Below are 14,714 nucleotides of genomic sequence, written 5' to 3'. Positions count from 1 at the left end.
GCTGCTTAACTTTAATGCAGAGTTGCCTACTCTCCTGGAATGTCCGGGAGACTCCAGCATTTCTGGGAGACCTCCCAGACTCCCGAGAGAGCAGGTCAACCTCCCGGTTCTCGCCCCTGCAATAGATAAGTGGTGGGGGGGGCTTAATGACACATACAGCATCATCTTAGCTCCGCCCCTCTGTAATTGGCCAAAACGTTGACAATCATCTGGGGGGCGGAGCCAAAGTAATGCGATTTGTCAAGCCCCGCCCCCGCACGCCCACCTCCCCCGGGATCTCCCTGAAGTCAACGAGGAAAAGTTGGAAGTATGGGTTACATGGCAAGGAAGTGAGATAACAAGCTGATTTTCTTGGAGTGATAGTGAGGACTATAAATGAGTGCAGGGAGACCTAGGAGTACAGCAAGACAGACAGAAGGAACAAGAGGCTGCCTAATAGTGTTGTATCTTCTGGGAAGTACCAGATATACGAAGTATTAAGGCTCATCACATATTGCTGGATCTGTCAATGCCACATATCTTCTATCATCTCCAACCATATGTGAACATAAAGGCAGAAGGAAAAAAAAACAAAGAATAGTGTAGAATAGTTATGACACCAGTGAATATTCTACATAAAACACTGTGTAGCAGCGTACCAGAGAGAATACAAAAAGTAGCTTATCTGTATTAAATCCTTTGTGTACTATTCATCTATTCATCCTGGTAACTCCAACGCTCATTCCTTCCTATGGTCTGGTCTCCTCTTCTGTCTGCAGTTGGTGTCATAACTGGTACTCATATAATACACCTTTGGGCTTTTGGGGATACTTCCCAGAAGATACAACACTATTGGGTGCCCTCTTATTGCCTGGAGATGTTGGAGATGTTGCCTATAGCAACCAATCAGATTCTAGCTGTCACTTTGTAGAATGCACTAAATAAATGATAACTAGAATCTGATTGGTTGCTATAGGCAACATCTCCACTATTTCAAACCCGCAGTTTAGTAAATATACCCCCTAGAATATGTGCAGCCGGGGGGCTTCGTCATGAACTCTGATAGAAATTAGGTTGATCTTGACTTAGGTTTCCTCACCTGTTAAAGTTCTCCTGCACTAGGTTCTGGTTCATGTATTGTAACTCAGATTCCAAGAACTTCATCAGCGGGATGATGCTCTGTAATAGGAAAACCAAACTCTCACACTGAGGAAAGTATAATAATGATGCTTAATTGTGAGGAGCTGGAGTGACTGAAACATACATCGGTACGAGGGATTAGGTGTGTGACTCCGACATACTCACATCATTGGGATTGCGGGAGTCATTGGAGTTGGCTATGGAATGAAGGTGTTTGGCAATGCCAGCGTCCAACTGTGGAAAAGAAAAAAAAAGTGAGGGTAGAGACACAAAATAACAAGGGGAGCAGGAGCATTAGTTTGGGTCAGTACACAGAGTGGAGCTTACTTTTTGAGCAAGGGCCTGCACCACACCTCGGATCTCACGATCCAGGCATGCCACAGCGCTCTGCAGCTGGTCATGGAGTGTGTGCTGAAACTGCTCCTCGCTAATGACCTCACGCGTTCTACGCTCCAGAGACGCCCAGTCCATCTTCTCAGGCAGCGACCTCACCACCAACCGCAGCTGCTCAATATTATTTACCACCAGGCACAACTGAGGAACAGAAGGCGGAACCATCGGTCAGAGAGGAAAGAAGTCCAGAGGGAATGTGGGAAAGTTTCAGGCTCACAATTTGTATCTTTAACAAACATAAAATTTAAAGAAAGGCCTGTGAGTGATTTGTACAAGTAGTTTAACTGAAAAGTTTATGTTGCCAAGACCTGGGGTTAAATGTATCAAGCTGAGAGTTTTCCGGCGGGATTCTAGCTATCATTTATTTAGTACATTCTACAAAATGATAGCTGGTATCTGATTGGCTGCTATAGGCAACATCTCCACTTTTCAAACCCGCCGGAAAACTCTCAGCTTGATACATTTACCCCCTGGAGTGCTCCCCTTCGCTTAGCTGTGAACATAAACTTTTCCACCTGGTTCTGCATGCTGAAATAGCGTTTATGGGTACGAATATGGAGGTTTTCAGACATGCAGAAATCTTGCCAGGCCAACAGGTAGATCTGAGAGACCCACAGGTATGACAGTGCAAATAAAGCAAAAAAAAAATAGAAATCAACCCTAACATATAGACTAGGTTACGCTTCAAGTTATCAGCTTGCTTCTGCCATTTTATAATATAGATGATAAATAACATGCTCAGAAAAGATATAAAACATTATAGTGAGTATATACAATTACATACAGAGTTGTAATGTACCTTGTTTGCAGCTTGTCCAGGATTCCCTGTATCTGACAACTGTTCAGCTCTGCGTTTAATCATTGTGCAGTACATAACTGCGATACGGCACATGTCCTGGGGAAAAATTGTATATATCTGCCAGTGTGACAAACAATGACATTTATAACATGAATATATATATATAAATATTTTTGTGCACTGGTGATGGTGAGAGTAAAGGCCAGGAATAGTGCAGCATACTTATATATCCTATTATGCTCATATTCCACTATTTAGGATTCTCTAACAAGGTTAGAAATGTGTTCTCAGGGGCGCAGAGAGAAGCAGGTACTAAGTACTGGGTGTGGCCACGCCCCCTTCGGCAGCTATGGAAGGGGCCACAAGAAGTTACTGTATCGGGGGCCCGAAATTCCTCTGTGTGTTCTCAAATTCTCCCTGCAGGATAGCATACTCTGCACTTAATGAGTGCACCTATTGAACTTCATTATATTGTAATGAGTGTTGATGCTCCTGAGTCCTGCAGGCTGTTGAAATTGATGTAAAGCCAATAAAAGAAAACAATCAGAAAGTACAGGTCAATTTGCTTACACCAGTTTTTGGAATTGGCGTGTTTACCAGGACGCATGGTGAACGCCTTAATGTCAGCGTGGACTGTAATGTCCTCAAACTAGTACAGACCTTGGTCCTCCACTGCTCTTAGACCTAGGTGTTGGCCAGGCTTCAACTCGAATCCTTTTGTTTGTAGTACAATACGCATTATTTGTCAATATCCCCTTCAGGAAAGTTTTGTTTAGAACACACAGCTCACCAAAACGTCCGCACCACGCACCTCAGATTGCGCATTCTACCGTAACCATAGTAATACTATAATACTATAAAGTGGATAGTGCTAGTGCTATCCAGCGTGTCCTTCTCCCTTCAGGGGGGAAATTAAACTGCTGTAAATGAATCTCCAACTTTGTTGTCTGTCTGCTAGAGTACAACTGATTGTTACATGTAATAAGTAATTCTATTACACTGGTAAAGTCACATAGGTTTGCTATGATCCTTTCTGTATTCATTAGAAACATGCACAATTGTCATTTTCTGGACCCCACCTGAACATGGCAGGTGAGGATCCCTATGCTGTATGTAGTTCCCCAAGCGTACAAGAGGATCATGTACCTCTCATTATTACATTGTAGAATTGGGCAAATCCCTGATTATAACAATGATTACACTCCTTACCTCAGTGAATTTCACCATAATCATAAACGCCTCCTCGGGCTCAGGCCAGTCCAGTTGCTGCCACGTGCGTCCGACCTGCGTGAAGCACGTGGACAGGTCCACGGTGGAAGCGCTGTGCTTCTGTAACTCTGACAGTGGCACCAGCTGGAGGGATAAAAATCATCACACTGACTGGATACTAAATCAGTGTCATTGCTATTGGAACACTAAGGTACCTCTATATAGACCAGTGTTGGCTAACCTGTGACACTCCAGGTGTTGTGAAACTACAAGCCCCAGCATACTCTTCCAGCAATAAGCTGCTATATATTTTCAAAGCATGCTGGGACATGTAGTTTCACAACACCTGGAGTGTCACAGGTTAGCCAACACTGATATAGACCATTCATTTGCAATATACGTCCCTCTGTGAGAAGCTGTGCTGCATAGCTCACTTCTGTGTCTGTCAACTTCTAGTGCATCTTTCTTCTTCAGTTGTTTTCTATATAAACTGTGACATTTTTTGTGCAACTCTTAAAAGTTATGTCCAGTGAAAGAAGGGGATCTCCGAGGCTGTAGGGGGACACAAATGGTGGGTAATATTCCACACCCTAAGAGTGGAAGAAGAATAGGAAGAACTCAAGACTTCTCCTCTCTCCTATAACCCTCCAGTTTCCATATTAATCCTCAACTTTCCACTCACCCAGGTACAGAAATGAACAGGGAATGGCTGGAAAATTTTAGCCCAGGGTTCGAGACTTGGCTCAACAGCCTATTAGGGGAAGGTGAATTCCTAAACATAAAAATCTGCATAGAGGACCCTCCTACTGATTATGTATGGATACAATGGACAATGTGAATGATACTGTCCCTCCAACTGGTACCCAATATTACATAGTAACACGATGGGATCCATGTCCTATCACCGCTAACCTTTACAGTGCCCCCTTTGACTGAAGGAGGAACAGACGATCCTATTCATTTGATATACTAACTATATTATCTTAGTATCCATTTAAAAGAGATTTTCTCACCAAATCTATTTGTACTGCTCTTTGGACCCTCTCAAGAGCAGTTGAGTATGCCTTCTGCAGCCAACTAGGTAACGAGTCTGCAAACCACCGGTGGAAATCGGACAACGGGAGGGGTTCAGCCCTAAGAGAAGAGGAGGAAAAATTCTTCTCAAGTTTCAGCTAAAGCAGAACGTGGTAGATTGGCACTGTACTTGGCATCGTGGTAATGGCAGAAGTTTGATGGTTACCTTGTTGGTAGGTGGTTGTGGAGTTTGTGGAGCTCACGCAGGGTAAGGTAGAGTTGGTACAGGAGCTCAGAGAGCTGATGGCGACAGCTGTGGTTAGAGGGTGGAAGTTGACAGAGCAACTGCTGAGACACCTGACAGAGGACAAATAGAAGTTCCAGATCACAAAAAAAGAAAGAAAAAAGGGATATAGAAAAAGAAGAGAGAGCACAATGTCTGAAACTGGTTGTACTATATCACATACCAGCTCCTCCAGTTCTTGGAAGGCCAGACTGAAAATATCCACCTTTATAGTGCTGCGGAGACAGAGATGAGATTATTGATACATTGGGACAATAGTGGTATAAAACATGTGAATCTAGGACAGAGACATATTCAAAGTGGGACCTATTTGCTTCTTCAGTTGCAATTCTTTGACTAATATATATATATATATATATATATATATATATATATATATATTAACAAAGGGAGGTATTTAGCTGTGAAGCTTGAGAGAAATGATGCAAACAGAGTTACACATTTGTGCACCAGTGCACCCAGTTTAAAGATAAACAGGTGGAGGACATATGTGTGACAAAATAATGGTATAGAGTCTGATTTAACTTACATGGTTTGAAAGTGTATTTTTCCCACAGAGACAACAGGCTGACAGGGTGTGTCTGCAGTAAGAGTAATCATCAGAGCAGCTAATGAGAACTCCTTCTTAAAGGTAGGGAGAGAGTGTCACCTGCCCATCAAGCTAGGGCTGTCCAAAAACCTGCCTGTGTCATTGTTCAGTGGGACCGATGCTGAATAAGTCGGCCGGTGTCCATATAGCTGGTCTCTATTAAGTTAGCGTTAGGGATACCAGAAAGAGTGTGGATCTCTTATGTTGCCTATTACTTTGCCATTCTGACACTAAAGCAAAGTAAGCATACAAGAAGTTGTTTGTGTCTGTTTTTAAGTGTGCTTGTTTCACTATATATATATATATATATATATAATATAATATAAATGCTTAGTAGCGTGTGTTAGTCTATCTGTGTGTGTGTGTGGAAAAAATAAAACCAAGCTGCAGCGCCACCTGCTGGGCGGAGTTATACACTGACCTACTAAATTCTTAGTGTGTGTGGAAAAAAAAAATTCAGAAAGGGCTGAAATTTGGTATACTAAGATGTTTTTAATTTGTTAATTTAATTTGTTAATTGTCAAAAGTGTTTATAGAGATTTTAAAAAAATATATATATATTTCTTGAAGGAGAAGTGACAGTTGGGAGTGGTTGGTGGTTGCCGGGGGTGACAGTGGGGAGTGGTTGGTGGTTGCCGGGGGTGACAGTGGGCAGTGGTTGGTGGTTGCTGGGGGTGACAGTGGGGAGTGGTTGGTGGTTGCCGGGGGTGACAGAGTGAGAGGAGTGTGATACTCAGGACCGCTGAGAGAGATCCCTGTGTCTGGATAGACATCTGGATAGATGTGGCGATAAAGATGAAGGATGAGGTGATGGAGAAAAATGATGAGGTGGTGAAATGTGGACAAAACCACGTTAAAAAAGGGCGCTTACGTCGGGAAGTAACGCTCTTCCCCTGAGGAGGCCTGGGCTATGGCCCAAATGCATGACAAGAACCTTTTTAACACCTTAAGTAGCTTGATTTGACTAGAATGCATGAGTATCATACACGGGTTAACTTGTATATATATATATATTTATATATATTTGCATTTTACTAAGTTGGAGTAAGTTGTTATCTCTCCTAATATGCCTGAATAGAATTCTAAAACCAGCATTTATTGTATAACACTCCAGTTACAGTTGTGCAATGTAATCTTTAACACTTGTGTGTATCAAATTTTCCTATTAATGGAGATCTAGGATTTTCGCTCCTTACCCTGGATGAAATGTGGAGTACAAAACTGTACTTTCTTACTTTCCTTTCCTTACTTGATAAAACACTTGTTCACAGTCTTGTGACAGCTCTGCAGGTCGGTAGTGACATCTGTCACCAGGCTTAGCAAAGATTTCAGGTTCTCCTCGTAGCCCTACAGAAATTAGGAATACAGTGAGACTGAGACAGAAAGTGAATGGAGAGGGAGAGAAAGAGAGAACCAATAAACACAAATTGAGAAAACACAGTAGGTAGCAAAGAGCTGGGTTAATACGCGTCAGGTGGAACAATGAAATACTATATATAACTCTGATATACAAGAAAGGGAGTGTAATTTAAAAACATACTGTAATATGAAAGCTGATTTTGGATGGATGACTGAGGATTTTAGGATTTAATGTCCACAAAACAAAGTGCATTTTACCTGTATCATTGGTTGTAGATGTTGTCTCTTCAGATCAAACCACTCATGGGTTCCTGTCTGTATAGGTGAAGAAGATAGGAAAAAATGCAGGTGTTTAATACTATAAATTGTTCTAATAATCAGGGGCCTGATTCATTAAGGATCTTAACTTCAGAAACTTCTTATTTCAGTCCCCTGGACAAAACCATGTTACAATGCAAGGGGTGCAAATTAGCATTCTATTTTGCACATAAGTTAAATACTGACTGTTTTTTCATGTAGCACACAAATACTTGAGCTTATTTGTACACTGAAATGTAAAGTTGATATTTGTGTGCTACATGAAAAAACACCCAGTATTTAACTTATGTGCAAAACAGAAAACTAATTTGCACCCCTTGCATTGTAACATGGTTTTGTCCAGGAGACTGAAATAAGAAGTTCCTCACGTTAAGATCCTTAATGAATCAGGCCCCAGGACTGGATTTGCCCACCTAGGATAATTTTCCTTCCTTCCCACATGTATCACTTTATATGACAAATAAGAGCATTGTCCCAGTGATCTATTGTGTTTTAAGCTGGAAAGCCTATGTAAGAAACAAATGTTGTACGATTATGAAACAGTGGGCAAAATGCTTTTCCATCCTAGGTCCTGGTATATATTACTTTTATATAAATCAAGGACCAGAAAGGGGCAGAATGCTCTCCAGGTTATTACCTTGATGGCCTCGATCACTCTGTCCCGTAAGGTGGGAGTCGAAGAGCACAACTCTCTGAAAGCCTTGGACTTACACATTTGAATCAGCACCCTGCATACGGGAGGAGAGGTAGTATGGTGAGATGGGTAGATCATACAGAAAATGCGCTACGGAATATGTTGGCGCTATATACATAAATGATGATGATGATGATGATGAAAATGGGGGAAGACACTTTGCTTGGTAACACACCCCTTATTATCCAACAATTATTTAACAATGGAGATCAACGTTGAGCCACAGGACCTCAATTATGAAGCACTCCTGATATACAATACAAAACGCTGTTTATGTGCACCAGTGCCCAGCACTTCAAAGTCTATGTATGGCGCCCGCTGTCAAGAGACACATTCGCAATCTAGAGGTTTGTCTACTTGTGCTGAGAGGTGGACAGAGGGTTGCACAGAGAGTAATTTAAAATTTTAGCGCCTGGGAGGAGTAAGAAAAATGGCGGCCCCTAAGCCCTCAATTTTAGCCAAATGAAATTACATTTTCATTAGCTGAGCCCCCCTTCAGCGTTGTGCTTTGGGCGGTCGCTCCTATCGCACAGCCCTAGATTCGGCCTTGGAGGTGCACTGTGGGAACCTTAAAATGTCACGTCAAAATCCAACAAAGAAAAGGGAGGAAAATAAATATTTATAATTTACACAAAGGGGCAATAACTGACTTTGACTGAGGCAAGAAATAGCCTGTTAAAGCCAATAGGAGCTGCAGTGAGTCAAGTGAATGAATAACAGAAACAGCATTCAGCAGCCAGAAGTGATATTTGCAGCTCTAGCTTTGCACACTAATCCCAGGATGCTAGCTTTGTTTCATACTACGTGCTTGTTCAATGTCTTTTACTCCTCTATATCAACTTACATACTGACTGATAAATATAGGACTGTTTTATTTAAAAATATCGAAGTGAAATATTTATTCAAATATTATCAAAACACTTATGTATATAATACCGAGCAAAGAGCAACTGATCAAATATAACATTTATTAGTAATTTCTTTTAGAGTTTATCATTACAATCTGTCAAAAACTTTATTTAAACAATACAATATACAATCAAAACACAATTTCAAAGTGCAGTATTACCACTGTATAACAATAAATAACATTTTTGCAACATCAAAGCCCCATCCCTCACTGTACAATGACAGGATTCACGGCAGAGGGGGTTCTGATGACGTGGTTTGAGTCATCCATGCCATACATGCTGACTTTTTGATGTTCCCCTCAAAGGGAGGGGAGGTGGGGGGTGTGAGGGGTATGGGGGGAGAGGGCGAGGCTTGATGATTCGCATCATTTTTGGCCCCGTCCCATGACATAATGGTGCTTGTGCATCATTTTACAGTCGGTGGGGCCAAAATGGCACATTTCCCTGAGAATCACAGCGACACTAATCCTACCCATTTAACTAGGAAGATACAGGAGGATGCCCTACTCTCCCGGGAGTCCGGGAGACCTACCTGGAACTCAGGAGCCTCCCTGACATTCCGAGAGAGTTGGCAAGTATGATCCAGGCCCTACCCACTTCACAAGAAAGAGAAGTAGTTGCCTACTCTGAAATTTGTGCATCTCCCAGACATTCTAGGAGAGAGAGCAAGTACAGGGGGCGGAGAGGAACAATGGCACTATCTTTAAGACCCAAAGAACGCCTGCTCAGCTAGTGCGTAACTGAAGCCATTTTGTGGATTGAAAAAGTCTACTCTACACGGGAACACACATATGTGATAATGCTATTAGTAGCTGATTTATTTAAAGTAACCAGATGCTTTGCCTCTTATCCACTAACCTGAGCAGACCCTGAAGTCGTTCTATGGATCGTGATTCTGTCATTGGGAACACAATGCGATACCTCTGTAGAAGGGACACTCCATATTGCAAAAGGGAGTCAAATGATTCAGCCAACTCATTTTTCTGGTGTAAAGAGCAAAAACACGAGCTTGAACATAAATTGCACAATCGTAAGTGGATGTTAACTATCGTCATACACATTATACTGTACATCCAAGTTAACGCCCCTGATTCGTCTCTTCCTCCACAAGGGGCTGCAAGTGTTATATACATGCAGCTCAAAATACTTGCACAATTTGTGTACAGGACCTGTGTGATACATTTTATGTGATATGGAAATTATAATGCACAAATGCACTTGTGTCTAACTCTAAGGGCTAGATTTACTAAGCTGCGGGTTTGAAAAAGTGGGGATGTTGCCTATAGCAACCAATCAGATTCTAGCTGTCATTTTGTAGAAAGTACTAAAAAAATTAAAGCTAGAATCTGATTGGTTGCTATAGGCAACATCCCCACTTTTTCAAACCCGCAGCTTAGTAAATCTAGCCCTAAGTCACCCCTGTAAGTAGGTTATATTTACATCTACAAAACTGACATCACTTCTTTACCATTGGACCCATTCATCACCCCAGTTCCATATAGGCAATACCTGATCATCTTGCAGCCGACCTTGAACCCACAGGTATTCAATACTCGTTATATGGTGCAGCAAGCAGCTACTGCTGAACTCCAGGCTCTGGTACAGCTTACTATATGCCAGCCACTGCCTGGAAGGACACAAAGTGATTCAGAGAAATAAATAAACGACAGGACTTCGGGACATAGGGGGGGTGGGGGGGACACTAGTGAAGGGGACATTTGGAGGAGTAAGACAGGAATAAAGGGGACATTCAGGGGGTGCAGACAGGAGTAAAGAGAACATTCCAGGGAAGGGGGTAAGACAGGGGTGAAGGAGTGAAAGGGACATTTCGGGGGGTACAAGACAGTAGTAAAGGGGATAGTTGGGGGATAAGACAGAAGTGAAAGAGAAGGGATATAGAACTTAAATACAGTACAGCTAATGTAATTATTATAAAAGCTGATGCATGAACATTATAATTAGATATTAAGATATTAGATATTAATCTTATATATTAGTTATTAATCCCTGAAATGTAAACCTTGAGTCTTACAGTGTTGCACCATTGAACACAGAAGAAACATGGTAAGTATGGATAAAGAGAAATTAGTAATTTGAAACCAATTAAGCCATTCAAAATAATCTTATACAACAGACTGGCCAGCGTCTCTAATCAAATATTGTATTGTAGTCTAATAGGTTCTATAGCTATATATAATTCTGTATAATTCTTCAGGGAGCACTTTGGAAAGAATAGAGTCTGAAGACAACGATCATGAAAGTCAGAGCAACAGTTATTGTCTTGTTTGGTGCCAAAAGAGAAGCATACTGGGCGCAGGAGATATATTGGGATCATGACACCCGTGACGGGTAAGCATGGTATATTATATACATATATGAGCCTATCTTTAGCTGCAGCGGACACTAAAAGTGGGGACTCACAAATATCTTATTCAATAATGAGATACATAACAATCAGGCAGACTGAATTTTAAGGTGGATGAGGCAACCCTATCATTGAATAGGTTGATGTATAGCCCAGAAATTATCCCCATAATTCCTCTAGAAAGCAAAATCCATATTAGTATATAGAGTTTATATGGAGGTGCCTGGAGTTTAAACACTAAACTGTAAGGATAGGAGCTGAAGACATTTGAAAAACACTGAGCAGGGACAAGCGTACTTTTCTTAAAACTAAATGAACTCCAGTAGGCTATGACCATTATACACATGCCACAACATATGTACACCACTGACAGTCCAAAAAGAGGTGGCTGGAAGATCAACCTAGATTGGGTTATTCCATAAGGAGCAATTTGTGAGAGGACATGTAAAATTTGTGGGTTGTGAGAGGCCAACCCAATCAACCTGGATTGGGTTATTCCATAAGGAGAAATTTGGAAAATAACCAGTGAAGGTACATGACACATGACCTTATTTGGCACATGGCCACGTGTGAGAGGCCAACGTGTGCAGGGGGGTTTACCGGCCTATGGCACATTAAGGCTTTGCATCCAGGTGCAAAATATGTCTCGTATCCCTGACTATCTGCCCCAGCAGTGTCTCAGAAGCCGGCATGGGAGAAAGAGGACTGTCAGTGGGTCAGGGAAATAAGTTTACCAGCCAGGTAATAAAGAAAGAACTCAGAAAGTGCTGGGCAGTAGCGATCGCTAGGTCCATGTCAGGTGATAAGACTGCTTTGGCTCTGGATACGCATGAGCATGGAATACTATGCAAAGTTGAAGAAAGTATTTTTAATTGTGACATGTAAAACATACGTAATTTTAGGTGCAATAATTATTTTAATTAACAGTTACTATTATAAGGAGTCTATTCCAAGCTGTAGTGTTCTCCTTGACCAGATGTAATAATGGATATACAATTAATGCTAGGGAAAGAGCTGGAGACTTGGTTATATCTCAGCAAACCCACTGGAGAGCACGACCAATGCTATGCACACTGCCTCCACCAAGGGCAGTAACTCCAGCAATATACAAGCAACTGTTATTGCCTCCACCACAAATGGTGGATCCAGAGAGCAAAGGAAAAAATGAGTGTTAACTGCAAAGGAGAGACTTAGTAAATGTCATTTGCACTGTAAATATTCCCCCCACAGTACAATTGCATTTGTGTAAACGTGTCTATTTATGAGACTCGCACACACAAAGATGGATGCCCATGGTTTGAAAAGTGGAGATGTTGCCTATAGCAACCAATCAGATTGTAGCTATTATTTTGTAGAATGTACTAAATAAATGATAGCTAGAATCTGATTGGTTTTTCAAACCCGCCGGAAAACTCTCAGCTTGATACATTTACCCCCAGGAATGTCTTTATTACATGTTGTCCCTTTGGTGTGTTTAAATATGTTTGTACTGAATGGGTATCAAATGTCCCTGAATGATGAAAAATGTCATCCCTCTGAAAGTATAGGACTCTCGAATGCTAGCACCTCCCATAAACCTGTATAAATCAAGTCCTAGTCAATATCCCCCCCTCCTGGACACCAAGCAACTGCAATGTAATTAAAAATTTGCACCATGTGGTTCAAAAACTGAACAATCAAATTCTACGGGGCCCAGGCCCACTCTGTCAACCGACCACCCACGCGTTGAAGACCACAGTCATCGTCCAACCATATTATCTGCAGTCACGATCAATATCTGACTGATCCCGGATTCATTTGGATTGATGGTGGTTATAAGGCCGCACATGATAAAAAGTCTGTGTGTTCAACTTTATGGATCCTGATCCTGGTGAAAGTTTGAGCTTGATTAGTTCTCAACATACTTATCCATATGTAGCTGTTAAACATATAAATCTAAACATTCTATTGTTACTGGAAAGAGATGGAAGTCATTGTATCTTACGCAAGGCCCTGGTGAAACTCGGATAGGTCTTTCTGGGAAGCATGTAGATACAGAATGGTGATACCATGAGGACTGATCTCCCCGTCCCACGTGGAACCCATGGCCTGAATGAGAGTGATAAAATGTTGTATATAGTTATTACAGAAAGTGTGTGTGAACCCTCTATAATTATCTCTAGTAATTAATTCATTTTGTTCTAAAATGTGATCTGACGGGTTCCTAGTGTGAACACAACACAGGTGCACTAAATGCCTGTGCGCCACTATCCTAAATAGCCACTAAAATACGAATGAAAGAAGCATAGAAATGTAAGTCACGCCTACATGTACTACACAAAAATAGAAAAACTTTATTGATTTGCAAGGAACACACACATATAGACATACCTATAAATAAAATCAATAAAAATTCATGAGGATATAACAAACCTAGTACATTTATGGCATATTTTAAAAGACTAATTAACTCCAGAATCAGCGTCTAAACCTTGGTAATAGAAATAATATGTCAAATGTATGTTTTGTCCTTTTGTACAGGATTACGTGGCTGCGTGGAAGGGGAGACAGAAAAGTGTCAGGGTTTGTATCTGCATGTGCAAGGCAGTGTTATAAAATGTTATACATTGGTGTGTCCTTTGATAACAAATAACAAAAGGTGTTTGACTTTATATGGAGATATTCCTGGTGGTAAATACGCCAACATCAAAACAGTGGAATAAGTTGGCTCAAGCATAGCAAGAGTTAAATGGAGAGTATCATGAATTTGAGGAGTTTACTAAGGAGAATCTTACGTACATTTGCACAGCATATTAAACCTCCATTGACTGTCTAAAAGTGAGAATGGACCCGTACTCTCATACTCCCTGACAAGCGCTCACTTTGATTTACATTAATTATTCTCTTGCTCGTGTTTTTAGCTAAGTGCTGCAATATGTATATTTTTTTTTAAAGAACTTCTTTCTAGTTTGCTTCCTACATTCTATCAACTTTAGATGCAGCTCTGTTACTTTTACTGCCTTTTCCAATTCCATGGTACATTAATATCTTCTAACTATTTATGAAGTTTGTTATCCTTGGTCTTTCTAAAAGAGCAGGCCCTTTTCGGGCTCCGTAATGTGGACCTGCTCCAGTGTCGTCTGAGAGTCTATAAATCCCCCTTAATAAACGAAATTGGTGATCTTCAGATTTCCTCTTCTCTTCAGATGGTTTAGGAGATGTAATCTCCCCTAATTGGTCTATCTTGAACACCATTTCTATCACATACTGGTTGTGTGACGTCCATCTCGTACCACAGCTATCACTTGCTCCACTTGTCCTACACGGCTTGCTGGCCTCTCCGTGTCCTTTTAAGCCAGATGTTGTTCTATATACTGTGACTTCTCTTTCAGCGCTTCCTGATGAACCATAGCTCCAGGAATTTTCCTTGCTTATTGGAATGATGTTTCCATTAACAAGTCAGTGCAACTTGGTATATTATTCTCTGGACTCTGGGTCACAGTTAACCTTTCATGCTACAGAGGAGCCGATATGTTTAAAGGGATTGTCCACTTTTGGACAACCCACCCCTTTAACTAGCCAGCCACAACCCCACACCAAACATATTGAATCACCGGTCCGCCCTGTCTGGCAGCAGGCAATGGTGGGGCACCGGAGCGTT

General features: G+C 41.3%; 1 protein-coding gene across 6 annotated transcripts in view; it reads right to left on the bottom strand.

The window, feature by feature from the left end:
* Positions 1-14,714, bottom strand: part of UNC13D (unc-13 homolog D) — a 57,158-nt gene that overhangs the window by 10,480 nt on the left and 31,964 nt on the right. For all 6 annotated transcript variants that reach the window (XM_075177813.1, XM_075177816.1, XM_075177814.1 and 3 more), the window contains 14 exons: positions 13,059-13,162; positions 10,219-10,336; positions 9,568-9,692; positions 7,742-7,832; positions 7,045-7,101; positions 6,677-6,774; positions 5,002-5,053; positions 4,761-4,891; positions 4,534-4,654; positions 3,521-3,664; positions 2,312-2,407; positions 1,447-1,653; positions 1,285-1,353; positions 1,079-1,158 (listed from right to left, as the gene is read on the bottom strand). In XM_075177813.1, the coding sequence (XP_075033914.1) occupies positions 1,079-1,158; positions 1,285-1,353; positions 1,447-1,653; positions 2,312-2,407; positions 3,521-3,664; positions 4,534-4,654; positions 4,761-4,891; positions 5,002-5,053; positions 6,677-6,774; positions 7,045-7,101; positions 7,742-7,832; positions 9,568-9,692; positions 10,219-10,336; positions 13,059-13,162 (1,493 nt within the window). The remainder of the gene's footprint in view (positions 1-1,078; positions 1,159-1,284; positions 1,354-1,446; positions 1,654-2,311; positions 2,408-3,520; positions 3,665-4,533; positions 4,655-4,760; positions 4,892-5,001; positions 5,054-6,676; positions 6,775-7,044; positions 7,102-7,741; positions 7,833-9,567; positions 9,693-10,218; positions 10,337-13,058; positions 13,163-14,714) is intronic.

Source organism: Mixophyes fleayi, chromosome 6 (assembly GCF_038048845.1).
Source record: "Mixophyes fleayi isolate aMixFle1 chromosome 6, aMixFle1.hap1, whole genome shotgun sequence".
Classification (NCBI taxonomy): domain Eukaryota; kingdom Metazoa; phylum Chordata; class Amphibia; order Anura; family Limnodynastidae; genus Mixophyes; species Mixophyes fleayi.
Note: the sequence above shows the minus strand (reverse complement) of the source record. Positions and strands in the feature narration are given on the sequence as shown.